The sequence below is a fragment of the Halichoerus grypus genome, chromosome 6, assembly GCF_964656455.1.
Source record: "Halichoerus grypus chromosome 6, mHalGry1.hap1.1, whole genome shotgun sequence".
Lineage (NCBI taxonomy): Eukaryota > Metazoa > Chordata > Mammalia > Carnivora > Phocidae > Halichoerus > Halichoerus grypus.
In genome coordinates, this window is record NC_135717.1 from 16,013,454 (window position 1) to 16,040,919 (window position 27,466).

At 40.9% G+C, this 27,466-nt stretch overlaps 1 protein-coding gene across 3 annotated transcripts in view; it reads right to left on the reverse strand.

The window, feature by feature from the left end:
* Positions 1-8,044: 8,044 nt before the first annotated feature.
* ITGAX (integrin subunit alpha X) overlaps positions 8,045-27,466 on the reverse strand; it is a 64,617-nt gene continuing 45,195 nt past the window's right edge. For all 3 annotated transcript variants that reach the window (XM_036118992.2, XM_078074558.1, XM_078074559.1), the window contains 10 exons: positions 13,299-13,415; positions 13,130-13,209; positions 12,962-13,045; positions 10,789-10,867; positions 10,571-10,678; positions 10,384-10,467; positions 10,065-10,178; positions 9,823-9,924; positions 9,447-9,557; positions 8,045-8,661 (listed from right to left, as the gene is read on the reverse strand). In XM_036118992.2, the coding sequence (XP_035974885.1) occupies positions 8,563-8,661; positions 9,447-9,557; positions 9,823-9,924; positions 10,065-10,178; positions 10,384-10,467; positions 10,571-10,678; positions 10,789-10,867; positions 12,962-13,045; positions 13,130-13,209; positions 13,299-13,415 (978 nt within the window). In that variant the 3' untranslated portion in view covers positions 8,045-8,562. The remainder of the gene's footprint in view (positions 8,662-9,446; positions 9,558-9,822; positions 9,925-10,064; positions 10,179-10,383; positions 10,468-10,570; positions 10,679-10,788; positions 10,868-12,961; positions 13,046-13,129; positions 13,210-13,298; positions 13,416-27,466) is intronic.

Consider the following 27,466-nt stretch of genomic DNA (forward strand, 5'->3'; position numbering starts at 1 on the left):
TGCCTTTTTTTTTATTATGTTATATTAATCACCATATATTACATCATTAGTTTTTTATGTAGTGTTCCATGATTCACTGTTTGCATATAATACCCACTGCTCCATGCAGAACATGCCCTCTTTAATACCCATCACCAGGCTAACCCATTCCCCCACCCCCCTCCCCTTTAGAACCCTCAGTTTGTTTCTCAGAGTCCCTAGTCTCTCATGGTTCATCTCCCCCTCCGATTTCCCCCCCTTCATTCTTCCCTTCCTGCTATCTTCTTCTTCTTTTTTTTTTTTTTAACATATAATGTATTATTTGTTTCAAAGGTACAGGTCTGTGATTCAACAGGCTTACACAATTCACAGCGCTCACCATAGCACATACCTTCCCCAATGCCTGTCACCCAGCCACCCCATCCCTCCCACCCTCCACCACTCCAGCAAGCCTCAGTTTGTTTCCTAAGATTAAGAATTCCTCGTATCAGTGAGGTCATATGATACATGTCTTTCTCTGATTGACTTATTTTGTTCAGCATAATACCCTCCAGTTCCATCCATGTCATTGCAAATGGCAAGATTTCATTCCTTTTGAAGGCTGCATAATATTCCATTGTATATATATATATATATACTACATCTTCTTTATCCATTCATCTGTCGATGGGCATCTTGGCTCTTTCCATAGTTTCGCTATTCTGGACATTGCTGCTATAAACATCAGGGTGCACGTACCCCTTCGGATCCCTACATTTGTATCTTTGGGGTAAATACCCAGTAGTGCAATTGCTGGATCGTATAGTAGCTCTATTTTCAATTTTTTGAGGAACCTCCATACTGCTTTCAAGAGTGGCTGCACCAACTTGCATTCCCACCAACAGTGTAGGAGGGTTCCCCTTTCTCCACATCCCTGCCACATCTGTCGTTTCCTGACTTGTTAATTTTACCCATTCTGATTGGTGTGAGGTGATATCTCATTGAGGTTTTGATTTGGATTTCCCTGATGCCGAGCAATGTTGAACACTTATTCATGTATCTGTTGGCCATTTGGATGTCTTCTTTGGAAAAATATCTGTTCATGTCTTTTGCCCATTTCTTGATTGGATCATTTGTTCTTTGGGTGTTGAGTTTCATAAGTTCTTTACAGATTTTGGATACTAGCCCTTTATCTGATATGTCATTTGCAAATATCTTCTCCCACTCTCTCGGTTGTCTTTTGGTTTTGTTGACTGTTTCTTTTGCTCTGCAAAAGCTTTTTATCCTGATGAAGTCCCAATAGTTCATTTTTTCCCTTGCTTCCCTTGCCTTTGGCGATGTTTCTAGGAAGAAGTTGCTGTGGCTGAGGTCGAAGAGGTTGCTGCCTGTGTTCTCCTTTAGGATTTTGATGGACTCCTGTCTCACATTTAGGTCTTTCAACCATTTTGAGTCTATTTTTGTGTGTGGTGTAAGGAAATGGTCCAGTTTCATTCTTCTGCATGTGGCTGTCCAATTTTGCCAACACCATTTGTTGAAGAGACTGTCTTTTTTCCATTGGACATTCTTTCCTACTTTGTCAAAGATTAGTTGACCATAGAGTTGAGGGTCCATTTCTGGGCTCTCTATTCTGTTCCATTGATCGATGTGTCTGTTTTTGTGCCAGTACCATACTGTCTTGATGATGACAGCTTTGTAATAGAGCTGGAAGTCCGGAATTGTGATGCCGCCAGCTTTGCTTTTCTTTTTCAACATTCCTCTGGCTATTCGGGGTCTTTTCTGGTTCCATACAAATTTTAGGATTATTTGTTCCATTTCTTTGAAAAAAGTAGATGGTATTTTTTTTTTAAAGATTTTATTTATTTATTTGACAGAGAGAGACACAGCGAGAGAGGGAACGCAAGCAGGGGGAGTGGGAGAGGAGAAGCAGGCCTCCCGCAGAGCAGGGAGCCCGATGTGGGGCTCGATCTCAGGACCCCAGGATCATGACCTGAGCCGAAGGCAGCCGCTTAACGACTGAGCCACCCAGGCACCCCTAGATGGTATTTTGATAGGGATTGCATTGAATGTGTAGATTGCTCTAGGTAGCATTGACATCTTCACAATATTTGTTCTTCCAATCCATGAGCATGGAACGTTTTTCCATTTGTTTGTGTCTCCCTCAATTTCTTTCATGAGTATTGTATAGTTTTCTGAGTAGAAATCCTTTGCCTCTTTGGTTAGATTGATTCCTAGGTATCTTATGGTTTTGGGTGCAATTGTAAATGGAATCAACTCCTTAATTTCTCTTTCTTCTGTCTTGTTGTTGGTGTATAGGAATGCACTGATTTCTGTGCATTGATTTTATATCCTGCCACTTGACTGAATTCCTGTATGAGTTCTAGCAGTTTTGGGGTGGAGTCTTTTGGGTTTTCCACATAAAGTATCATATCATGTGCAAAGAGTGAGTTTGACTTCTTCTTTGACGATTTGGATGCATTTTATTTCTTTTTGTTGTCTGATTGCTGTGGCCATGACTGCTAATACTATGTTGAATAGCAGTGGTGATAGTGGACATCCCTGCCGCGTTCCTGACCTTAGGGGGAAATCTCTCAGTTTTTCCCCATTGAGAATGATATTTGCTGTGGGTTTTTCATAGATGGCTTTTATGATATTGAGGTATGTACCCTCTATCCCTATACTCTGAAGAGTTTTGATCAAGAAAGGACGCTGTACTTTGTCAGTTGCTTTTTCTGCATCTATTGAGAGGATCATATGATTCTTGATCTTTCTTTTATTAATGTATTGTATCACATTGATTGATTTGCAGATGTTGAACCAACCTTGCAGCCCAGGGATAAATTCTATTTGGTCGTCATGAGTAATCCTTTTAATGTACTGTTGTATCCTATTGGCTAGTATTTTGGTGAGAATTTTTGTATGCATGTTCATCAAGGATATTGGTCTGTAATTCTCCTTTTTGATGGGGTCTTTTTTTTTTTTTTGAGATTGAAACTAAAATTTTATTTTAATTTATTTTATTTTTTTAAATTTTATTATGGTATGTTACTCACCATACAATACATCATTAGTTTTTGATGTGCTCCATGATCCATTGTTTTTGTATAACAGCCAGTACTCCATGCAGTACATGCCCTCCTTAATACCCATCACCGGGCTAACCAATCCCCCCTCCCCCATCCCCTTTAAAACCCTGCTTGTCTCTCAGAGTCCATATTCTTTCATGGTTCATCTGTCCCTCCAATTCCCCCTCCTTCATTTTTCCCTTCCTTTTCCTAATGTCCTCCATGCTATTCCTTATGTTCCACAAATAAGTGAAACCATATGATAATTTTCTTTCTCTGCTTGACTTATTTCACTTAGCATAATCTCCTCCAGTCCCATCCATGTTGATGTAAAAGTTGGGTATTCATCCTTTCCGATGTCTGAGTAATATTCCATTGTATATATGGACCACATCTTCTTTATCCATTTATCTGTTGAAGGGCATCCCGGCTCTTTCCACAGTTTGGCTAAGGCGGACATTACTGCTATGAACACTGGGGAGCATATGGCCCTTCTTTTCACTACATCTGTGTCTTTGGGGTAAATACCCAGAAGTGCATTTGCTGGGTCATAGGGTAGCTCTATTTTTAAATTTTTGAGGAACCTCCACACTGTTTTCCAAAGTGGCTGTACCAACTTGCATTCCCACCAACAGTGTAAGAGGGTTCACCTTTCTCCACAACCTCTCCAACATTTGTTGTTTCTTTCCCTATCCATTTTTGCCATTCTAACTGGTGTAAGGTGGTATTTCAATATGGTTTTGATTTGAATTTCCCTGATAGCTAATGATGTTGAACATTTTTTCATGTGTCTGTTAGCCATTTGTATGTCTTCTTTGGAGAAGTGTCTTTTCATATCTTCTACCCACTTTTTGACTTGATTATTTGTTTTTTGGGTGTTGAGTTTGAGAAGTTCTTTATAGATCTTGGACACCAGCCCTTTATCTGTAGTGTTAATTGCAAATATCTTCTCCCATTCTGTGGGTTGCCTCTTTTTTTTTGTTGACTGTTTCCTTTGCTGTGCAGAAGCTTTTTATCTTGATGAAGTCTCAGTAGTTCATTTTTTCTTTTGTTTCCCTTGCCTTTGAGAACGTATCTTGGAAGAAGTTGCTGTGGCCACTGCCAAAGAGGTTCAATTTTTGCAAATCAATCAATGTGATAGAACACATTAATAAGAGGAGAGAGAAAAACCATATGGTCCTCTCAATTGATGCAGAAAAAGCATTTGACAAAATACAGCATCCTTTCCTGATTAAAACTCTTCAGAGTGTAGGGATAGAGGGAACATTCCTCAATTTCACAAAAACCATCTATGATAAACCCACAGTGAATATCCTCAATGGGGAAAAGCTGAGACCTTTCCCTTAAGATAAGGATCATGACAAGGATACTCACTCTCACCATTATTGTTCAACATAGTACTAGAATTCCTAGCCACAGTAATCAGACAATAAAAAGAAACAAAAGGTATTCAAATTGGCAAAGAAGAAGTCAAAGTCTCTCTCTTCACAGATGCCATGATACTTTATGTGGAAAATCCAAAAGACTCCACCCCCAAATTACTAGAACTCATACAGCAATTTAGTAACAAGGCAGGATACAAAATCAATCTTATGTACAGCCAGAAATCAGTTGCTTTCCTGTACACTAACAATGTAGCTATAGAAAAAGAAATTAGGGTATCGATTCCATTTACAATAGCACCTAAAACTGTAAGATACTTTGGGATAAACCTAACAAAAGAGGTAAAGGATCTATACTCTAGAAACTACAGAACACTTCTGAAAGAAATTGAAGAAGACACAAAAAGATGGAAAAACATTCCATGCTCATGGATCGGAAGAAGAAACATTGTTAAAATGTCTATGCTGCCCAAAGCAATCTATACTTTCAACACCATCCTGAATAAAATACCAATGGCATTTTTCAAAGTGCTGGAACAAACAATCCTAAAATTTGTATGGAACCACAAAAGACCCTGAATCGCCAAGGAAATGTTGAAAAAGAAAAACAAAGCTGGGGGCATCACGTTGCCTGATTTCAAGCTATATTACAAAGCTGTGATCACCAAGATGTGATCACCAGCATGGTATTGGCACAAAAACAGACACATAGATCAATGGAACAGAATAGAGACTCCAGAAATGGACCCTCAACTTTATGGTCAACTAATCTTTGACAAATCAGGAAAGAATGTGGAAAAAAACACAGTTTCTTCAATAAATGGGGCTGGGATAATTGGACAGCCACATGCAGAAGAATGAAACTGGACCATTCTCTTGCACCATACACGAAGATAAACTCAAAATGGTTGAAAGACCTCAATGTGAGACAGGAATCCGTCAAAATCCTAGAGGAGAACATAGGCAGTAACCTCTTCAACATCAGCCATAGCAACTTCTTTCAAGACATGTCTCCAAAGGCAAGGGAAACAAAAGAAAAAAATGAAATTTGGGACTTCATCAAGATAAAAAGCTTCTGCACAGCAAAGGAAACAGTCAACAAAACAAAGAGGCAACCCATGGAATGGGAGAAGATATTTGCAAATGACATTATAAAGGGCTGGTATCCACGATCTATAAAGAACTTCTCAAACTCAACACCCCAAAAACAAATAAGTCAAAAAATGGGCAGAAGACATGAACAGACACTTCTCCAAAGAAGACATATGAATGGCTAACAGACACATGAAAAAATGTTCATCATCATTAGCCCTCAGGGAAATTCAAATCAAAACCCCAATGAGATACTACCTTACACCAGTTAGAATGGCAAAAAATAACAAGACTGGAAATAACAAATGTCGGAGAGGATGTGGGGAAAAGGGAACCCTTTTATACTGTTGGTAGGAATGCAAGTTGGTACAGCCACTCTGGAAAACAGTATGGAGTTACCTCAAAAAGTTAAAAATAGAGCTATCCTATGACCCAGGAATTACACTACTGGGTATTTACCCCAAAGATACAGATGTAGTGAAAAGAAGCGGCACATGCACCCCAATGTTCATAGCAAAAATGTCCACAATAGCCAAACTGTGGACGGAGCCAACATGCCCTTCAACAGATGAATGGATAAAGAAGATGTGGTCCACATACACAATGGAATATTATTCAGCCATCATAAAGGATGAATACCCACCATTTGCATGGACATGGATGGAACTGGAGGGGATTATGCTAGGTGAAGTAAGTCAAGCAAAAAAATACAATTATCATATGGTTTCACTCACATGTGGAACATCAGGAATAGAACGGAAGACTACAGGGGAAGGGAGGGATATCTGAGGGGGTAGAAATCAGAGAGGGGGATGAACCATGAGAGACTATAGACCCCAGGAAATGAACTGAGGGTCTCAGAAGGGAGGGGGGTGGGGGGATGGGGTAACAAGTGTGATGGGTATTAAGAAGAGCACATGTTGTGATGTGCACTGGGTGTTATACATAACTAATGAATCATTGAACACTACCTTAAAAACTAATTATGTACTATACAGTGGCTAACTGAACATAATAAATAAATAAATAAATAACACAACACAATAGCAAATCTGTAAATATGCAAAGGGAAAACGTGAAAATAACACCTGTTGCTTTCATTTTACACAAGAACCCACTCCAGTCTTTGGAGTCCATGGACAACCTTTAGGAAGATAATACGAAGGATATAGCAAGTTTTCTATGAAAGTCACCATTTGTGATGAGCACTGGGTGTTACACACAACTAATGAATCATTGAACACTACACCAAAGACTAATGATGTACCCTATGTTAGCTAATTGAATTTAAATAAAATTTTTAAAAAATGGAAGTCACCACTTCGAATGTGTGAGATGTATGGGTTAAAAACTGCTTCTTGCAGTTTTTTTCTCTAAAACTTACCACTTAGGAGACCACCAGAGACCACCAGTGATTCATGGAACACATTTTGAGAAACAACAATCCAAAGTTGGATTCTCATAAAGTCTATTCTGGAGCCCTACTGAAAGCTACTGCATAATATTTGGTCCTTCTGGAGACTCCAAAGGGATTTTGGATCCTATGATGATGAAAGGAGGAGACACTTTTGGGTGCCTGTGAAGAGCCATTTTCTAGCTTCCCCTATAATCACATGATCAACTGCCTCCTCTTTCTGTGTTTCTAATTAGAACATCCACATGACCCAAACCCCTTGGAGGTGGCAGGAGCAGTGGGATCACTCCAGGGCAGAGAATGGCCTGCTATGTGTTGACACCCAGCTCAGTGCCAGGCACCACTTTGAGCTTTATGCTAAGATGGGTGGCATAATAGCAACAGTGACCATATTGGGGGCAGCAGATCTCTGATATAGGACTTCAAAGTGCCTGCCAATCACTAACCATATGCAAACAATGTCCCCTTCACGACCTCTTAAGATTTGTAAGAAACACCAGTGTATTGCTTCACTCTAAAGACCTTTCCACCTGAGGCCATTTTCTTGTCCTACCCCCACCTGCCACAGCCCCATTAGCTCCCCATCAGTGACAGCTTTGAGAATTGAGTGAGTAGAATAAGAAGTCAGGTTACCCCAATATAGGGACGTAATAACCTCCCCTCTATTTAACTTTCTTGTCCTGGCCCCAGGATTCAGGGCTGGCCAGCACCCAACATTGGTTAAGGGACACAATGGGCATCATTGTACAGGACCCACATCCCTAAAAGGCCCGAATTTTAGATCTTTGACTTATTTCCCAATAAATGTACATACGTTGGTTTTGTGTAATGTATTAATTTGTTAAGGCAAACATTTAAATACACACTTTTTATAATTATGTCTCAGCATTTCTTCATTTACTATATTTGCAATCTCAAAAAATGGAAGTGTCCTGGGCCTCTTGATCTCTGAGAGTTGCTAGAGCTAGGTGAGCCAAAGTGGCATTGGGGCAATACTCCTGCTGGAGTTCTATTCCTCCCTCCCAGCTAGCAATGCTGACAAAGCCTGAAAGCCAAGTTTACAAATTCCAATGTGTAGACATTTTATTCCCAGTTCAGTTTGGGAAATCTGGACAGAAATTCCTGAGACAAAGTGCTGATAGTGACAGTATTTTACTAGGAATAAGGGTGATAGGGAAGCACAGAACAAATCATGGTATGTGCATCAAAGCCCACCCTCTAGAAATGGAACAGGAATCCTAATATCAATCTGGAGAGTTCAGATGTCAATCTGAAAATTATAGGGAGCCACTAAAGATAGATGAGGATTGTGGCTTGTTTAGTACTGTATTTTAGAAAGATCGTGGGTGGCAAGTGAAGCAAGAGAGACTGGAGCCTAAAGCTATTGTTCATGTATTTCTAAGTAGAAATCCAAATCAACTCCACCCAGGGGCATGGTTAGGGTCCTGTTCTGGGGTTTCCAGTTACAGCCTTGACAAGACAAATGGCCCTTCCCAGGCAAGGCACTTTGTGTGGATATATTGCATCCTCCCAAAGGAGAAAGCAGCTTCACGTGGAACATTTCTCCCCCTGCAGGCCTAACTTAGTTGGGAGTAAGAGGGCCAGGAAACCTCTCAGAGGATAACAGGTCCAAGGGACAATAGGAGGTAGTTTCTTATTGGGCAACTTGAGGGTCTGAAGTTCCATTTTCTGGGACAGTCTGCCCATTGGCTTCCACCATCATTTCCTTATACTGACGTTTGAAGAAGCCAGCCTGTGGGGGAGGAAGGAAAAGAGAATTAGGAAATCCAGTGGAAGAGAGGAAAAGGGATGGCTGGGGGGAGAGGGATCACCATTTCTGGAACGCCTACTATGTTCAAGCACTGCACTAGAATATTTAGATACACTGGGTCATTTAGTGAACCGGGTGGAATCACCTTCAGCATGAGAAATCAAGGCCCAGCCTTGAACAGACACTGCCTAGAGTCACAGACAGAATCATTGTTGGTGTCAACACCTAATCCAGGCCACTGTTTTTATGTTATAATTTGCCGTGAAGGGAAACATGTAGCGAGGAAGATGAGAGTACAAAAGACAGGAAGAAGAAGAGAGTGGAAAAGACAGGGAGAGCAATTAAAGGAGGCCTGAGAATCAGATAGGAAGGCATGGACATGGGGGACGGTTGGGGACCAGTGATGTCATAGGTGAATGGGGATCTCTCACATGCAGTGACTTAGCAAGAATGTGCACCTATATCCAAGGTGAGCTCTTTCTTACATTATAGAAAGAATGGGATCAGGGCACCTGGGTGATTCAGTTGGTTAAGCGACTGCCTTTGGCTCAGGCCATGATCCCGGAGTCCTGGGATCGAATCCCACATTGGGCTCCCAGCTCAGCAGGGAGTCTGCTTCTCCCTCTGACCCTCTCCCCTCTCATGCTGTTTCTCTCTCACTCTCTAATTAAATAAATAAATAAATAAAATTTTTGAAAAATAATAAAAAAAAAGAAAGAATGGGATCAAATTGCTGGTGGTGTCAACAGCAGAATGGAAACACTCACCTTGTACAGGATGGCTGTGATGAGAGCCAGCAGCAGCAGCCCTCCCACAGAGCTGCCCACAATAATGGGGATGGGGTTGTAGACCTCATACTTCTCCAGCACCGTCTCCACCTGGAGTGGAGGTGACCTCATCAGAAAGAACCAGAACTCTTGCTACCCCAGATTCTTCCTAGGTTCACCAATTTTAACTCCCTCCCCTCCTTCCCTTTCTCCAAAGGGTGGGACATAGAAACACTCATGGGCTTAGGGATAACTCTTCTGCTGATGGACCTTCATTTTCCCTCCCTCCAGACTTCTGAGCCTCCCACATAACACTGGAGATTTAGCATTAGGAGCCCTCTTACAAGGCTGGCCATTCCTACCACACAGTCACTACCTGAGCTCTCAAGAATGCCTCCTGTCCTGGAAGCTGGGAATACACGGATCTGTTGAATGTGATTTCAGCCACAGTCGTTACCAATACCTTCTTCTGCAATGTCTGCAAGACAGAGGGGTAGAGCTGGGGATTAGCTCTGGGAAGGCTCAGAGTTCAAGTAAAGTCCTGGTTTGAGGGTGGCCACAGACACATCTGTTACCACCTGAATTCAAGGGAGAGACACTGCTGTTGGGCCCACACACCTGGCTGACCCAACCAAAACTGAGGTTGCCCTTCAGAATGAAGTCAAGTTCCTCCTGAATGCCAAAGGAGGGGAGGTCACAGCAGAACCTCAGACAGTCAGCAATGGAGCAGTCCTAGGAACAGAGAAGTAACATTAGGCCATAGAAAGGTGGTTTTAAAGGTAGAAGACAGCATTAAACTGACTGATATGAGAGGAGCAGCCACATTTGAATTCAAGAAGGCTATTCGGCAGACAGCCATCTGAGTGTAATACTGATTTTTGAATTAAATTCCTCTGATGTGTGGCTTAAAGTGGAAATGTCCCAGAGCCCTCCTTACCAGCACAGAATTTTTCTGAATGTGGGTCAGGAAGTCAGACTCTCTGTGCACTATTCTCTCTGAAGAACACTGAATGGAGGGATTCTAGGAAAAGACACAGCAAGCATCTCAGTGGGGCCATCAAGGATTCATGAGGGACAGAGAGAATCCAGGTAAAGGGCATGAGCTGTACACAGTCCTGGAGTACCTGGGGGTGGAAGACCTCTAATTCTCTCCACACAGGTACCCCATTCAGCTCCATAGGCACAGAGAAGATGATGCTGATAGGCAGGTCCCTCTGTCCCAGGTTGTTCACCTGCACAGAGGGCAGTGAGGGCAAAGACCATGCCAAAACCCACATCCCTCCCTAATTGCTGGCTCCCAGCCCCCTGCCACAGCCCCTGCTCTTGAGTCAGCATCACCTACCTGGTATCTATGCTGAGCCTGGCTGCTTTCCTCCTGGTCTGAGGCTGAGAAGTTGAGGTACTTGGTGGACTGTTCATGGCTGGTGAGAGAAGAGGTATGGATGGATTTGAAGTTCCATGGGGGCCTCCTAAAGAGGTTCTGGCTAGCAGCATGACAGGATAGGTAGTCAGTGGGGCCTTGGGGTAGCCCGCAATGAAGTCTATGGTTGATGTTGGATAATGAGAGTGTTTATGGAGCAAGGCTGGGTTTCAAGCTCGGTGTAAGGTTCTTGCAGAAGCTCCCAACAGAGGAAACCGCCCAGGGGACTGGGCAGAGACTACAGTGAAAGGGACCCAGAGCTATGCCATTGACTCACTGGAGGCAGGGGCCGGGCCATCCGCTTTCATGGGCACAGAGGATACCGGATATGCATGTGAGACACAGAAGAGCTTTAGAGAGACTTGGGCTGATGCTGTTGACAAATGTGTACTGAACACTACCCCTGTCTGGCCTCCCACAGGCCTTCTCTCCTGTCCTGTTTCCTTGGCTTTTCTGGCACTGGGGCTTAGAGGTGAGGGAAGGTCTAACAGTAGACTGTTGACTGGATCTCAGTGTAACAATTCCTCCTGAGACCTTCTCAGACCCACGTGTGGAGACCCAGTGGCCAGCTTGGCCACTTGAACAGATGGGTGGTCTCACCTCTGCCCCTTCCTGCTCCACTGCCTAAGTACCTGTCCTTTGCCTGTACGGTCCAAATTCTAGACCACTTTTACTCTGAACTCTTATCCCTCCTCTGTGAGGAACTCCCCCAAAATGCCCCAGACTCATCCTATGGGCCTCTCAGAATGTCCCCACCCACAGAGTCAAATCAGCAGAGCACAGCTGAACTGTAGAGTCACATACATCTAGATGTAGTGTGCCCTGCCTATGGGTCCCCAGTGCACACTCTAGCAAGCAAGCTCAGAGCATGCACCTGGCTGGGCTGCTGAGAGCTCCTGGTGTGGAGGTATGAATTAGAGTGTGAGACTGGGAAGGGAGAGGATGTCCAATGAGTCACAAGGGCAGAACTAGTACAGGGGAATGTACCCAGACTAAGCCACATGGGCTTGTTGTACATCATGAGTGTACACGTTGCACAAGGGCAGGTTGTTATGTCCGGTTTTGATTATACATAATAATGTCAAATGAATTTATAGAAAGCAACTATAGCCCTGTGCTTAGAACATAGCAAATGCTAGGAAAGTATTTACTGAAAGAGGGTATATGCTCAAATATATGACTTGACTCCTGAATTTTAAACACCTCATCTATTATCCCTCCTGGAACGGCATTTTAAGGTCTTTTTCTTTTATCTAGCTTCTCCCTGATACTCGGCCTCTGCAGCAAGCAGTTCATTTCTACCTATACCTCCCAAAGGGGACTGGGAAAGGAAGAATAGCAGTTCTAAAAGCCCTATAGGGTGAAAATCTGTTTCTTGCAATGAGGAATTGTCTCACCCAAATGCCAAGGGCTCCTTTGAGAATCACTGGCTAAGCTCAATGCTATGGACTCTTCAACATTCAGCTGAAGCCTCCCCTGAAAGGAGTCTCTAGCTGCTCTTGGAAACTCATAATAGCCTCAGGGTACAGAACCACAGAGAGGTCCTTGATGAGATTCTGCCTTGGATCAGGGTAACCTCACTCCCCAACAAAGTTGTAAGAACCTCAAGACAGGAAAATGTCTCATATTTCTCAGGAAACCCAGGACAATCTTGGTGCTTTTAAGAAAGACTTCTAAGAACCGTAACCTCAGGCACCCAAGTTGCTCAGTCGGTTAAGTGTCTACCTTCGGCTTGGGTCCTGGGATCGAGCCCCGCATTGGGCTCTCTGCTCAGTGGGGAGCTTGCTTCTCCCTCTCCCTCTGCCTACACTCTGCCTACTTGGGCTCTCTCTCCATGTGTCAAATGAATAAATAAAATATTTTTTAAAAAAGAACTATAAACTCTATTAAATGTATGATGTAATGATAATATCACAATTATTATTATAGTTAGCCCACAATAAACACTCCATACCTAATTAGTAAGTGTTAGCAGTATCATCTACCAATAGAAAGGGTAGTGATAAAACCTGAATGTCCCAGGTGTTCAACTGCTGCAGGGACTGAAAACCTTGCCTAGACCGATCAGAATGTTGGAGAGGTCATGGTATGGTACCTGCTGATCACGGTGTAGATGGCATACTTCACCATGAGCTCCATCTGAAAGGTGCTCTTGCTGGTCCTGGGAGTGTTATTTTCACTGGAGAAAGAGGAGGAGCCTAGTTGGCAAGGACCCCAGAGGAGGAGGCTAGCGGGCAAGGAGGTCTAAATACCCCCAGCTCACCTGCTCACATTAGCTGTCAGAAGCAGCCGGTCTCCCAGCATGGCCTTGGGGGAGACATCAAAGGTGACCAAGAAGGTGACCTGAGGAAGAGGCAGTAATGAAGGATGTCACCAAGAAGTGAGGTAGGGTGGGGGGAGGGGAGCTGGGGCTGGACAGAAGCAAGGCTGACCTGGGCACCCTCAGGGAGGATGAAGTGGTTGATGCTGCAGCGGGTGCTCTGAATACCTTGGCCCTGGGCTGGGGTGCCATCACAGGTCAGGTGTGGGGAGTGTGGCTGCAGCTGGCTCTAGGCAAGGGCAGATGAAAAAAAGGCAGGTGAGCATTTGTTCACATTCCGAAGAGACTCCAGGAAGTAGTGACAGTTTCCTGGTATCTACCTTAAGATTATGTTTTTTAAAAAATCCTCAGACCTAAAAAAATAAAATAAAAATCCTTAGACACTATCTGGTAAAACTTCATCCTAGTAGAAATGCCAGATTTATTAGAGTTTACCCCCTTTTTATTTACTGTTCTTTAAAAAAAAAAAAAAGCATTTTATTATGGAAATTTTGAAACATACTCAAAAGTAGAGAGAGACTAGGTAAATCAACACCCCCCCGCCATGTTCCCATCACTCAATTTAAATTACCAACACCTTTCTACTCTTGTTTTATTCAGCTCTTTGCCACTTTTTTTCTGAAAAATTTAAAGCACGTTCTGAATATCACATCATTTTATCCAGAAATACCTCAAAGTATGCCACAAACAGATAAGGGTATTTTTGTGCATTTCTTTTTTTTTTAAATTTTTTATTTAAATCCAATTTAGTTAGCATATACTGTATTATTAGTTTCAGGGGTAGAATTAGGTGATTCATCAGTTGCATATAACTAACCCACTGCTCATTACATCAAGTGCCCTCCTTAATGCCAATCACCCAGTTACCCCAACCTCCCCACCAACCTCCCCTCTAGCAACCCTGTTTGTTTCCTATAGTTAAGAGCCTCTCATGGGAGGGAGACAAACCATAAGAGACTCTTAATCTCAGGAAACAAACAGGGTTGCTGGAGTGGAGGGGGTGGGAGGGATGGGGTGGCTAGGTGGTGGACATTGGGGATGGTATGTGCTATGATGAGCACTGTGAATTGTGTAAAACTGATGAATCACAGACCCATACCTCTGAAACAAATAATCCATTATATGTTAATTTAAAAAAATAAAAATAATAATTATAATTGGGAAAAAAGCAGCCTTTCATGATTTGCTTCCCTCTCTGTTTTCATCTTATTTTATTTTTCCTTTCCTTCCCCCATGTTCATTGGTTTTATTTCTTAAATTCCACATATAAGTGAAATCATATGGTATTTGCCTTTCTCTGACTTATTTCGCTTAGCATAATACCCTCTAGTTCCATCCACATCATTGCATATGGCAAGATTTCATTCTTTTTGATGGCTGTGTTATATTCCATTATAAATATACCACATCTCCTTTATCCATTCATCTGTCACTGGACATCTGGGCTCTTTCTATATTTTGGCTATTATGGACATTGCTGCTATAAACATTTGGGTGCAGGTGCCCCTTCAGATCACTAGGTTTGTATCCTTTGGATAAATACCTAGCAGTGAAATTGATGGGTCAACTTCTTGAGGAACCTCCGTACTGTTTTCCAGAGTAGCTATACCAGTTTGCATTTCCACCAACAGCGAAAGAAGGTTCCCCTTTCTCCACATCCTCACCAACATCAGTTGTTTCCTGACTTGTTAATTTTAGTCAGTGTGCCTGGTGTGAAGTGGTATCTCATTGTGGTTTTGATTTGTATTTCCCTGATCCAAGTGACGTGGAGCATTTTTTCATGTGTCTGTTGGCCATTTGTATGTCTTCTTTGGAGAAATGTCTCTTCATGTCTTCTGCCCATTTCTTGACTGGATTTTTTGTTTCTTGGGTGTTGAGTTTGATAAGTTCTTTATAGATTTTGGATACTAGCCCTTTATCTGATAAGTCATTAATGAAAATCTCCCATTCCATAGGTTGCCTTTTAGTTTTGTTGACACGTGTATTTTTTTTTTAAACATACATATTTAACTTTATTACATCATTTTAAGGGGTGCATGGATGGCTCAGCTGGTTAAGCATTTAACTCTTGTTTTCCACTCAGGTTATGAACTCAGGGTCCTGGGATTGAGCCCCAAGCTGGGTTCCACATTCAGTGGGGAGTCTGTTTGAGGATTTCTCCCTCTGCCCCTGCCCCCACTCATGTTTGCTTTCTCACTCTAAAATAAATAAATAAATTTAAAAAATAAGTAAAATCTATGAAATAATATTTAAAAAGGCTTGATTTTGTGGTGAGCGAAATAAGTCAAACAGAGAAAGACATGTATCATATGACCTCACTGATATGAGGAATTCTTAATCTCAGGAAACAAACTGAGGGTTGCTGGAGTGGGGGGTGGGGTGGGAGGGATGGGGTGACTGGGTGATGGACACTGGGGAGGATATGTGTTCTGGTAAGCGCTGTGAATTGTGCAAGACTGTTGAATCTCAGATCTGTACCTCTGAAACAAATAATGCAATATATGTTAAGAAAGAAAAAAAGAAGAAGAAGAATGTAGCAGGAGGGGAAGAATGAAGGGGGGGAAATCGGAGGGGGAGAAGAACCATGAGAGACAATGGACTCTGAAAAACAAACTGAGGGTTCTAGAGGGGAGGGGGTGGGAGGATGGGTTAGCCTGGTGATGGGTATTGAGGAGGGCACATTCTGCATGGAGCACTGGGTGTTATGCACAAACAATGAATCATGGAACACTATATCTAAAACTAATGATGTAATGTATGGGGATTAACATAACAATAAAAAAATTAAAAAATAAATAAATAAAAATAAAAAAATAAAAAGGCTTGATTTTGTGGGTATTAAGGAGGGCATGTACTGCATGGAGCACTGAGTGTTATACGAAAACAATGAATCATGGATCACTACATCAAAAACTAACGATGTATTTATGGTGACTAACATAAAATAATAAAAAATAAATAAATAAATAAAAATAAAAAATAAAAAGCCTTGATTTTATAAAACATAAAAAAATTTTTTAAGAGTTCTGTATCACAGGAATTTAAATAGTGGCAATATACATAGTGCTGTAGGTTCAAGTTATATAAATTAAAATCAAATAATTGGAATGTTTTCCATATGGAAAATATACAAATGAAATAAATTACAAAAGGACCTAATAGGAACAATATTTCATTACTTATAGATTATCATTAGGTAATTTCAGCATCTAAACAAAGACTCTGAATATTCTTTTGTTGTATTCTATATTTAAATATCTCCCTACCTATATTCCAAGTCAAGGTACTTGACTAAAATGTCTGATTTAAGGGTGTGAAAAAGATGGTGGAGGAGTAGGGTACCCTATTCCAACCGGTCCCCTGAGTTGAGCTGGATATCTATGAATGCCCATGAAATCAGCCTGAGATGTAATAAGATATATCTGGATCTCTACAAACAGAATATTGCAGGCAGTTGGTTTCGAGGTATGAAGCAGGGAGCCGTGATTCCACAGGCAGATATCAGAAGATAAACAGAAGGGGGAGGGAGCCATGGGGATCCTACCACCAGTGAGCGATAGCCTCCTGCACTAGGGACAGGGCACAGACTCACAGAGGGGTAGCAGCTGGGAAAGGAATTTATGGCAGTCCCCCGGACTGAAACACAGAGCAGTGGGGCCACACACGCAAACTGGGGGCTGCTGGCGGTTTTAGAAGCACAAAGGGCAGAAACGTGCCCCTGTGCCCCAACCTGGAGACAAGGACTGCGAGCCCTGCTGAGGGGCACAACCCAGGACGCTGCAGTTTATAGCAGCACAGACAGAAATGAAGATAGTGTGGCCTGGAGAGCTCACTGAAGAACAGACTGCGATCTCTCTGTTCTGAGGCAGAGGGTTGGACACGGTCTCTTCTGCTCTGACTCTCGGAAGAGAGGCAGAAAGCCACCAGGGAACGCCACCAGAGAACAAAAGCTCCAAAAAATGGTTCTCACTGAGCCCATTCCTCCCATCAAAAGGGGGCAGGGCAACTCTGCCCAAACAGGATTGCATGAGTAACAGCATGGCAGGCCCCACCTTCAGAAGACAGACTGTGAGAACAAGAGGCCGACATCCCTAAGGTCCCTATAAAACAGGTACATCTTGCATCAGTTGTGTTCAATAATTTAGACTCTATACATTCCCTCAACCACCCCTTAACAGAATGACTAGGAGGAGGAAAGACTCAGAGACTGTGACTTCTGCCACAGATTTACAAATGAATACAGATATAACCAAAATGTTGGAAATGGACTTTAGGGTAACAGTTATGAAGATGATAGCTAGAATGGAGAAATCAATTAATGGCAACATAGAGTCTCTAAGGGCAGAAATGAAAGCTGAACTGGCAGAACTTAAATGCTATCAATAAGATCCAATCTAATCTAGATAATCTAACAGCTAGGGTAAGGGAGGCAGAAGAACGAATTAGTGATCTAGAAGACCAATTGATAGAAAAGAAAGAAAAAGACAAGGCCAGGGAGAAACAACTCAAAATCCATGAAAACAGAATAAGAGAAATAAGTGACACCCTGAAACGTTCCAATGTCAGAATTATTGGGATCCCTGAGGGGGTGGAGAGAGACAGAGGACTAGAAGATATATTTGAGCAAATCATAGCTGAAAACATCCTTAATGCGGGGAATGAAACAAGCATTCGTGTCCGAGAGGCAGAGAGGACCCCTCCCAAGATCAAGGAAAACAGGCCAATGCCAGGGATGTAATAGTAAAACTCGCAAATCCTAGAACCAAGGAAACCATCTTCTTTTTTTTTTTAAGATTTTTATATATTTATTTATTTATTTATTTATTTATTTATTTATTTATTTATTTAACAGAGATAGAGAGAGAGCACAAGTTGGCAGAGTGGCACACAGAGGGAGAGGGAGAAGCAGGCTCTCTGCCGAGCAGGGAGCCCGATGCGGGGCTCGATCCCAGGACCCTGGGATCATGACCTGAGCCGAAGGCAGCCGCTTAACCGACTGAGCCACTCAGGCGCCCCCAAAGGAAACCATCTTAAGGGCAGTTATGGGGAAGAGATTCCTTACATACAGAGGGAAGAACATCAGAATAACGTCAGACCTATCCACAGAGACCTGGCAAGCCAGAAAGGGCTGGAAAGACATATTCAGGGTATGAAACGAGAAGAACATACAGCCAAGAATACTTTGTTCGGCAAGACTGTCATTTAGAATGGATGGAGAGATGCAGAGCTTCCAAGACCAGCAGAAACTGAAAGAATATGTGACCACTAAGCTGGCCCTGCAAGAAATATTAAGGGGAGTCTATAAAAGGAGAAAGACCCCAAGAGTGATATACAACAGAAATTTACAGGGACAATCTAAAAAAACAACATCTTCACAGGCAACATGATGACAATAAATTCAAAGCTTTCAATAATCACTCTCAACGTGAACGGCCTAAATGCACAGGGTTGCAGATTGGATAAAAAGACAGAACCCATCCATATGCTGTCTACAAGAGACTCATTTTGAACCTAAAGATACATCCAGACTGAAAGTGAAGGGATGGAGATCCATCTTCCCTGCCAGCGGACCTCAAAAGAAAGCTGGGGTAGCAATTCTTATATCAGACAAATTAGATGTTAAGCTAAAGACTGTAGTTAGAGACACAGAAGGACACTATATCATTCTTAAAGGGTCTATCCAACAAGAAGATCTAACAATTGTAAATATCTATGCCCCCAACATGGGAGCAGCCATCTACATAAGACAACTGTTAACCAAAATAAAGAGTCACATCGATAACAATACGTTAATTGTAGGAGACCTCAATACTCCACTCTCAGCAATGGACAGATCATCTCAGCAGAAAATCAACAAGGAAACAAGAGCTTTGAATGATACATTGGACCAGATGGACCTCATAGATATATACAGAACATTCCACCCTAAAACAACAGAATATTCATTCTTCTCGAGCACACATGGAACTTTCTCCAGAATAGACCACATACTGGGTCACAAATCAGGTCTCAACCGATACCAAAAGACTGAGATTATTCCCTGCATATTCTCAGACCACAATGCTTTAAAACTGGAACTCAATCACAAGAAAAAATTTGGAAGAAATTCAAACACTTGGAAGCTAAAGACCACTCTGCTCAAGAATGTTTGGGTCAAGTAGGAAATCAAAGAAGAACTTAAACAATTCATTAAAATCACGAGAATGAAAACACATCGGTCCAAAACCTATGGGATACTGCAAAGGTGGTCCTAAGGAGGAAATACACACCATCCAAGCCTCACTCAAAAAAATAGAAAAATCCCGAATTCACCAACTAACTCTACACCTTAGAGAACTAAAGAAAAAGCAACAAATGATGCCTAAGCCACGCATTAGAAGAGAAATAATAAAGATAGAGCAGAGATCAATGAAGTAGAAACCAGAAACACAGTAGATTAGATCAACAAAACTAGAAGTTGGTTCTTTGAAAGAATTAATAAGATCGATAAACCACTGGCCAGACTTACCCAAAAGAAAAGAGAAAGGACTCAAATTAATAAAATTATGAATGAAAAGGGAGAGATCACGACTAATACCAAGGAAATAGAAACAATTATTAGAAATTATTATCGACAACTATATGCCAATAAACTGAGCAATCTGGATGAAATGGAGGCCTTCCTGGAAACCCATAAGCTGCCAAGACTGAAACAGGAAGAAATTGACAACCTGATGAGGCCAATAACCAGTAATAAGATTGAAGCAGTGATCAAAAATCTCCCAAAAAACAAGAGTCCAGGGCCTGATGCATTCCCTGGGGAATTCTACCAAACATTCAGAGAAGAAATAATACCTATTCTCCTGAAGCTGTTTCAAAAAATAGAAACAGAAGGAAAACTTCCAAACTCATTCTATGAGGCCAGCATTACCTTAATCCCCAAACCAGGTAAAGACCCCATCAAAAAGGAGAATTTCAGACCAATAACCCTGATGAATATGGATTCCAAAATCCTCAACAAAATCCTAGCTAATAGGATCCAACAATACATTAAAAGGATCATCCACCACGACCAAGTGGGATTTATCCCCGGAATGCAAGGGTGGTTCAACATTCACAAATTAATCAATGCGATAGAATACATTAATAAGAGGAGGGAGAAGAAACATATGGTCCTCTCAATTAATGCAGAAAAAGCATTTGACAAAACACAGCATCCTTTCCTGATTAAAACTCTTCAGAGTATAGGCATAGAGGGAACATTCCTCAAGTTCATAAAATCCGTCTGTGAAAAACCCACAGCGAATGTCATCCTCAATGGGGAAAAGCTGAGAGCCTTTCCCTTAAGATCAGGAACAGGTCAAGGATGCCCACTCTCGCCACTATTGTTCAACATAGTACTAGAAGTCCTAGCAACAGCAATCAGACAACAAAAAGAAATAAAAGGTATTCCAATTGGCAAAGAAGAAGTCAAACTCTCTTTTCGCAGATGACATGATACTTTATGCGGAAAACCCAAAAGACTCCAGCCCCAGATTACTAGAACTCATATAGCAATTCAGTAATGTGGCAGGATACAAAATCAATACACAGAAATCAGTTGTTTTCTTATACACTAACAATGGAACTGTAGAAAGAGAAATTAGAGAAACGATTCCATTTACAATAGCACCAAAAACCATAAGATACCTCAGAATAAACCTAACCAAAGAGGTGAAGGATCAATACTCTAGGAACTACAGAACACACATGAAAGAAATTGAAGAAGACACAAAAAGATGGAAAAATATTCCATGCTCATGGATTGGAAGAATAAATATGTTAAAATGTCTATGCTACCCAGAGCAATCTTTACCTTCAATGCCATCCCGATCAAAATTCCAATGACATTTTTCAAAGTGCTGGAACAAACAATCCTAAAATTTGTATGGAATCAGAAAAGACCCCGAATCGCCAAGGAATTGTTGAAAAAGAAAAACAAAGCTGGAGGCATCACGTTGCCTGATTTCAAGCTGTATTACAAAGCAGTGATCACCAAGACAGCATGGTACTGGCACAAAAACAGACATATAGACCAATGGAACAGAATAGAAAACCCAGATATGGACCCTCAACTCTACAGTCAAATAATCTTCGACAAAGCAGGAAAAAATATGCAATGGAAAAAAGACAGTCTCTTCAATAAATGGTGCTGGGAAAATTGGACAGCCACATGCAGAGGAATGAAACTCGAGCATTCTTTAACACCATACACAAAGATAAACTCAAAATGGATGAAAGACATCAATGTGAGGCAGGAATCCATCAAAATCCTAGAGCAGAACATAGGCAGTAACCTCTTTGACATCGCCCACAGCAACTTCTTTCAAGATACATCTCCAAAAGCTAGTGAAACAAAAGCAAAAATGAACTTCTGGGACTTCATCAAGATAAAAAGCTTCTGCACAGCAAAGGAAACAGTCAACAAAACAAAGAGGCAACCACAGAATGGGAGAAGATATTTGTAATTAACACTACAGATAAAGGTCTGGTATCCAAGATCTATAAAGAACTTCTCAAACTCAACACCCAAAAAACAAATAATCAAGTCAAAAAGTGGGCAGAAGATATGAAAATACACTTCTCTGAAGAAGACATACAAATGGCTAACAGACACATGAAAAAATGTTCATCATTAGCCATCAGGGAAATTCAAATCAAAACCACATTGAGATACCACCTTACACCAGTTAAAATGGCAAAAATGGACAGGGAAAGAAACAACAAATGTTGGAGAGGTTGTGCAGAAAGGGGAACCCTCTTACACTGTTGGTGGGAATGCAAGTTGGTACAGCCACTTTGGAAAACTGTGGAGGTTCCTCAAAAAGTTAAAAATAGAGCTACCCTACGGCCCAGCAATTGCACTCCTGGGTATTTACCCCAAAGACATAGGTGTAGTGAAAAGAAGGGCCATATGCACCCCAATGTTCATAGCAGCAATATCTGCAATAGCCAAACTGTGGAAAGAGCTGAGATGCCCTTCAACAGATGAATGGATAAAGAAGATGTGGTCCATATATACAATGGAATATTACTCAGCCATCAGAAAGGATGAATACCCAACTTTTACATCAACATGGATGGGACTGGAGGAGATCATGCTAAATGAAATAAGTCAAGCAGAGAAAGTCAATTATCATATGGTTTCACTTATTTGTGGAACATAAGGAATAGCATGGAGAACATTAGGAGAAGGAAGGGAAAAATGAAGCGGGGGGGGGATCAGAGGGAGAGATGAACCATGAGAGACTATGGACTCTGAGAAACAAACAGGTTTTAGAGGGGAGGGGGGAGGTGAGATTGGTTAGCCCGGTGATGGGTATTAAGGAGGGCACGTACGGCATGGAGCACTGGGTGTTATACAAAAACAATGGATTGTGGATCACCACATCAAAAACCAATGATGTATTGTATGGTGACTAACATAACATAATAAAATTTAAGAGAGAGAGAGAAAGTGAAGGAATGGAGAACCATCTATCATGTTAATGAACATCGAAAGAAAGCTGGAGTAGCCATACATATATCAGATAAATTAGATTTGTGGGGGGTTAATTTAAATTCAATTTAGTTAACACATAGTGCATTATTAGTTTGAGGGGTAGAATTTAGTGATTCATCAGTTGCATATAACACCCAGTGCTCATTAAATCAAGTGCCCTCCTTAATACCCATCACTCAGTTACCCAATCCCCCACCAGCAACCCTCAGTTTGTTTCCTATAGTTAAGAGTCTCTTATGGTTTGCCCCCCTCTCTGTTTTCATCTTATTTTATTTTTCCTTCCCTTCCCCATGTTCATCGGTTTTGTTTCTTAATCTCCACAAATGAGTGAAATCATAGGGTATTTGTCTTTCTCTAACTGACTTATTTCGCTTAGTATAATACCCTCTATTTCCATCCATGTTGTTACATATGGCAAGATGTAACTCTTTTTGATGCTGAGTAATATTCCATTGTGTGTGTGTGTGTGTGTATACACATATACATATCACATCTTCTTTATCCATTCACCTGTCACTGGACATCTGCGCTCTTTCCATATTTTGGCTATTTTGGACATTGCTGCTATAAATATTGGGGTATAGGTCCCCTTCAGATCACTATGTTTGCGTCCTTTGGATAAATACCTAATAGTGCAACTGCTGGTTGTAGAGTAGTTCTATTTTTAACTTTTTCAGGAATCTCCATACTGTTTTCCAGAGTGTCTACACCAGTTTGCATTCCCACCAACACTGCAGGAGGGTTCCCCTTTCTCCATACCCCTGCCAACATTTGTTATTTCCTGAGTTATTCATTTTAGCCATTCTGACTGGTGTGAGGTGGTATCTCATTGTTTTGTATTTCCCTGATGCTGAGTGATGCTGAGGACTTTTTCATGGGTCTGTTAGCCACAAACTAGATTTTAAACAAAAGATTGTAATAAGTGATGAAGAAGGACACTATATCGTAATAAAAGTGTCTATCCAAAAAGAAGGTCTAAGAATTATGAATATTTATGCCCCCAACTTGCTAGCAACCAAATATATAAATCAATTAACAATAAACATAAAGAAACTCATTGCTAATAATACAATAATAGTAGGGGACTCTAACACCCCACTCACAGTAATGGACAAATCATCTAACAGAAAATCAATAAGGAAACAGTGGCTTTGAATGACACACTGGACCAGATGGACTTAATAGAGTCCATGTTATATTCAGAACATTTCATCCTAAAATAGCAGAATACACATTCTCTTTCAGTGCACATGGAACATTCTCCAGAATAGATCCCATACTGGGTCACAAGTCAGCCCTCAACAAGTACAAAAAGATTGAGATCACACTGTGCATATTTTCAAACTGCAACACTATGAAACTTAAACTCAATCACAAAAGACCAAGTGGATCACCCTATTTGTCCACCTGAGAGATTATATTCCCCCCCCCGCCTTTTTTTTTTCTTTTATTCCTTTCTTTTTTTGGTTTCTGACCTCTTTGGATTTGTCTAGTATGTATTTCACTTGGATCGTGGTTGATATTTTTGATTTTGTACTCTCGTTCATTCATTCCATCTGGGCAAAATGACTAGAAGGATGAATTCGTAAAAAAAGAAAGAACTAGATTTAATGGTTCTTTGCCACAGAACTAATTGATACAGATATAAGTAAAATGTCAGAGCTGGAATTCAGGATAACAATTATAAAGTTAGAGCTGGGCTTGACAAAAGCATAAAAGACACAAGAGAATCTCTTAGTACAGAAATGAAATCTAATTGGGCCGAAATTTAAAAATGCTTTAAGTGAAATACAGTCTAAATTGGATGCTCTAAAAGCTAGGGCAAATGAGGCAGAAGAGAGAGTCAGTGACATAGAAGACAAGTTGATAGAAAGGAAGGAAGCTGAAGAAAAGAGAAAAACAACTAACGGACCATGAGGGGAGGCATCAAGAAATCAGCGATACTATAAAACGAAACAATATTAGAATTATTGGGGTCCCAGAGGAAGAAGAAAAAGAGAGAAGGAAAGAAGGAATATTTGAGCAAATCATAGCTGATAATTTCCCTAATCTGGGGAAGGAAAAAGACATTCAAGTCCAAGAGGTAGAGAGAACCCCTCTCAAAATCAATAAAAACAGATCTACACCCAACATATAATAGTGAACCTTGCAAATTTCGGAGATAAAGAGAAAATCCTGAATGCAGCTCGAGGCAAGAGCTCCTAAATCCTACAATGGTAGAAACATTAGACTGGCAGCAGACCTATCCACAGAGACTTGGCAGGCCAGAAAACACTGGCATGATACATTCCGTATACTAAATGAGAAAAACATGCAGCTAGGAATACTTTATCCAGCATGGCTGTCATTCAGAATGGAAGGAGAGATAAAGAGCTTTCAGGACAAACATAAACTAAAAGAATTTGTGATCACTAAACCAGCCCTACAAGAAATATTAAAGGGGATCCTGTAAGTGAAGAGAGAGCCCAAAAGTAATATAGGCCAGAAAGAAACAGAGACAATCTACAGAAACAGGGACTTTACAGGTAATACAATGGCACTAAGTTCATATCTTTCAATAGTTACTCTGAATGTAAATGGGCTAAATGCTCCAATCAAAAGACACAGGGTATCAGATTGGATAAAGGAGCAAGACCCATTCATATATTGTCTACAAGAGACTCATTTTAGACCTAAAGACACCTCCAGATTGAAAGTGAAGGGGTCGGGACGCCTGGGTGGCTCAGTCGGTTAAGCGGCTGCCTTCAGCCTGGGTCATGATCCCAGGGTCCTAGGATTGAGTCCCACATCGGGCTCCTTGCTCAGCAGGGAGCCTGCTTCTCCCTCTCTCTCCCTCTGCTTGTGCTCTCTCTGTCAAATAAATAAAATCTTTAAAAAAAAAAAAGTGTAGGGGTGGAGAACAATTTATCATGCTAATGGACCTCAAAAGAAAGCAGAGGTAGCAATCCTTATATCAGACAAATTAGATTTTAAACCAAAGACTGTAGTAAAGGATGAAGAGGGACACTATATCATACACAAAGTGTGCATCCAACAATAAGATCTAACAATTATAAGTATTTGTGCTCCTAACTTGGGAGCAGCCAATTATATAAACCAATCAATAACAAAATTAAAGAACTACATTGATAATAATACTATAATATTAGGGGACTTTAACACCTACTCAAAGCAATGGACGGATCATCTAGGCAGAACATCAAGAAGGAAACAAGGGCTTTGAATAACACACTGGACCAGATGGACTCCACAGATATATAGAAGATATCATCTGAAAGCAACAGAATACATGTTCTTCTCCAGTGCGCATGGAACATTCTCCAGAATAGATCACATCTTGGGTCACAAATCAGGTCTCAACCAATATCAAAAGATTGGGATTATTCCCTGTATATTTTCAGACCACAATGCTTTGAAACTGGAACTCAATCACAGGAGGAAATTTGGAAGGAACTCAAACACATGGAAGTTAAAGAGCATCCTACTAAAGAATGAATGGATCAACCAGGAAATTAAAGAAGAATTTAAAAATTCATGGAAACAAATGAAAATGAAAACACAACTGTTCAAAACCTTTGGGATACAGCAAAGGCAGTCCTAAGAGGGAATTATATAGCAATACAAGCCTTTCTCAAGAAACAAGAAAGGTCTCAAAGACACTACCTAAACTTACACCTAAAGGAGCTGAAGAAAGAACAATAAATAAAGCCTAAACCAAGCACGAAAAGACAAATAATAAAGATTAGAGCAGAAATCAATGAAATAGAAACCAAAAGAACATGAGAACAGATCAATGAAACTAGGATCTGGTTCTTTGAAAGAATTAATAAGATCAATAAACCCCTAGCCAGACATATCAAAAAGAGAAAGGACCCAAATAAATAAAATCTTGAATGAAAGGGGAGAGATCACAACCAACACCAAGGAAATACAAACAATTTTAAGAACATATTATGAGCAACTATATGCCAACAAATTAGGCAATCTGGAAGAAATGGATAAATTCCTAGAAACTTATGAACTACCAAAACTGAAACAGGAAAAAATAGAAAGCCTGAACAGACCCATAACCAGCAAGGAAATTGAAGCAGTAATCAAAAATCTCCCAACAAGCAAAGTCCAGGGCCAGATGGTTTCCCAGGGGATTTCTACCAAACATTTAAAGAAGAGCTAATACCTATTCTTTTGAAGCTGTTTCAAAAAATAGAAATGGAAGGAAAATGTCCAAACTCATTCTATGAGGCCAGCATTATCTTGATCCCAAAACCAGACAAAGACTCCACCCAAAAGGACAATTACAGATCAATGTCTCTGATGAACATGGATGCCAAAATTCTCACAAGATCCTAGCCGATAGGATCCAACAGTACATTGAAAGGATTATTCACCACGACCAGTGGGATTTATTCCTGGGCTGCAAGGTTGGTTCAACAACCACAAATCAATCAGTGTGATACATCACATTAATAAAAGAAAAGACAAGAATCATATGATCTTCTCAATTGATGCAGAAAAGGCATTTGGCAAAATACAGCATCCTTTCTTGATTAAAACTCTCCACATTGTAGGGATAGTGGGAACATACCTCAATATCATAAAAGCCATTCTAAAAAAATCCCACAGCGAATATCATTCTCAATGGGGAAAAACAGAGCTTTCCCCCTAAGGTCAGGAACGGGACAAGGATACCCATTCTTACCACTGTTGTTCAACATAGTACTAGACAACAGACAACAAAAAGAAATAAAAGGCATTCAAAT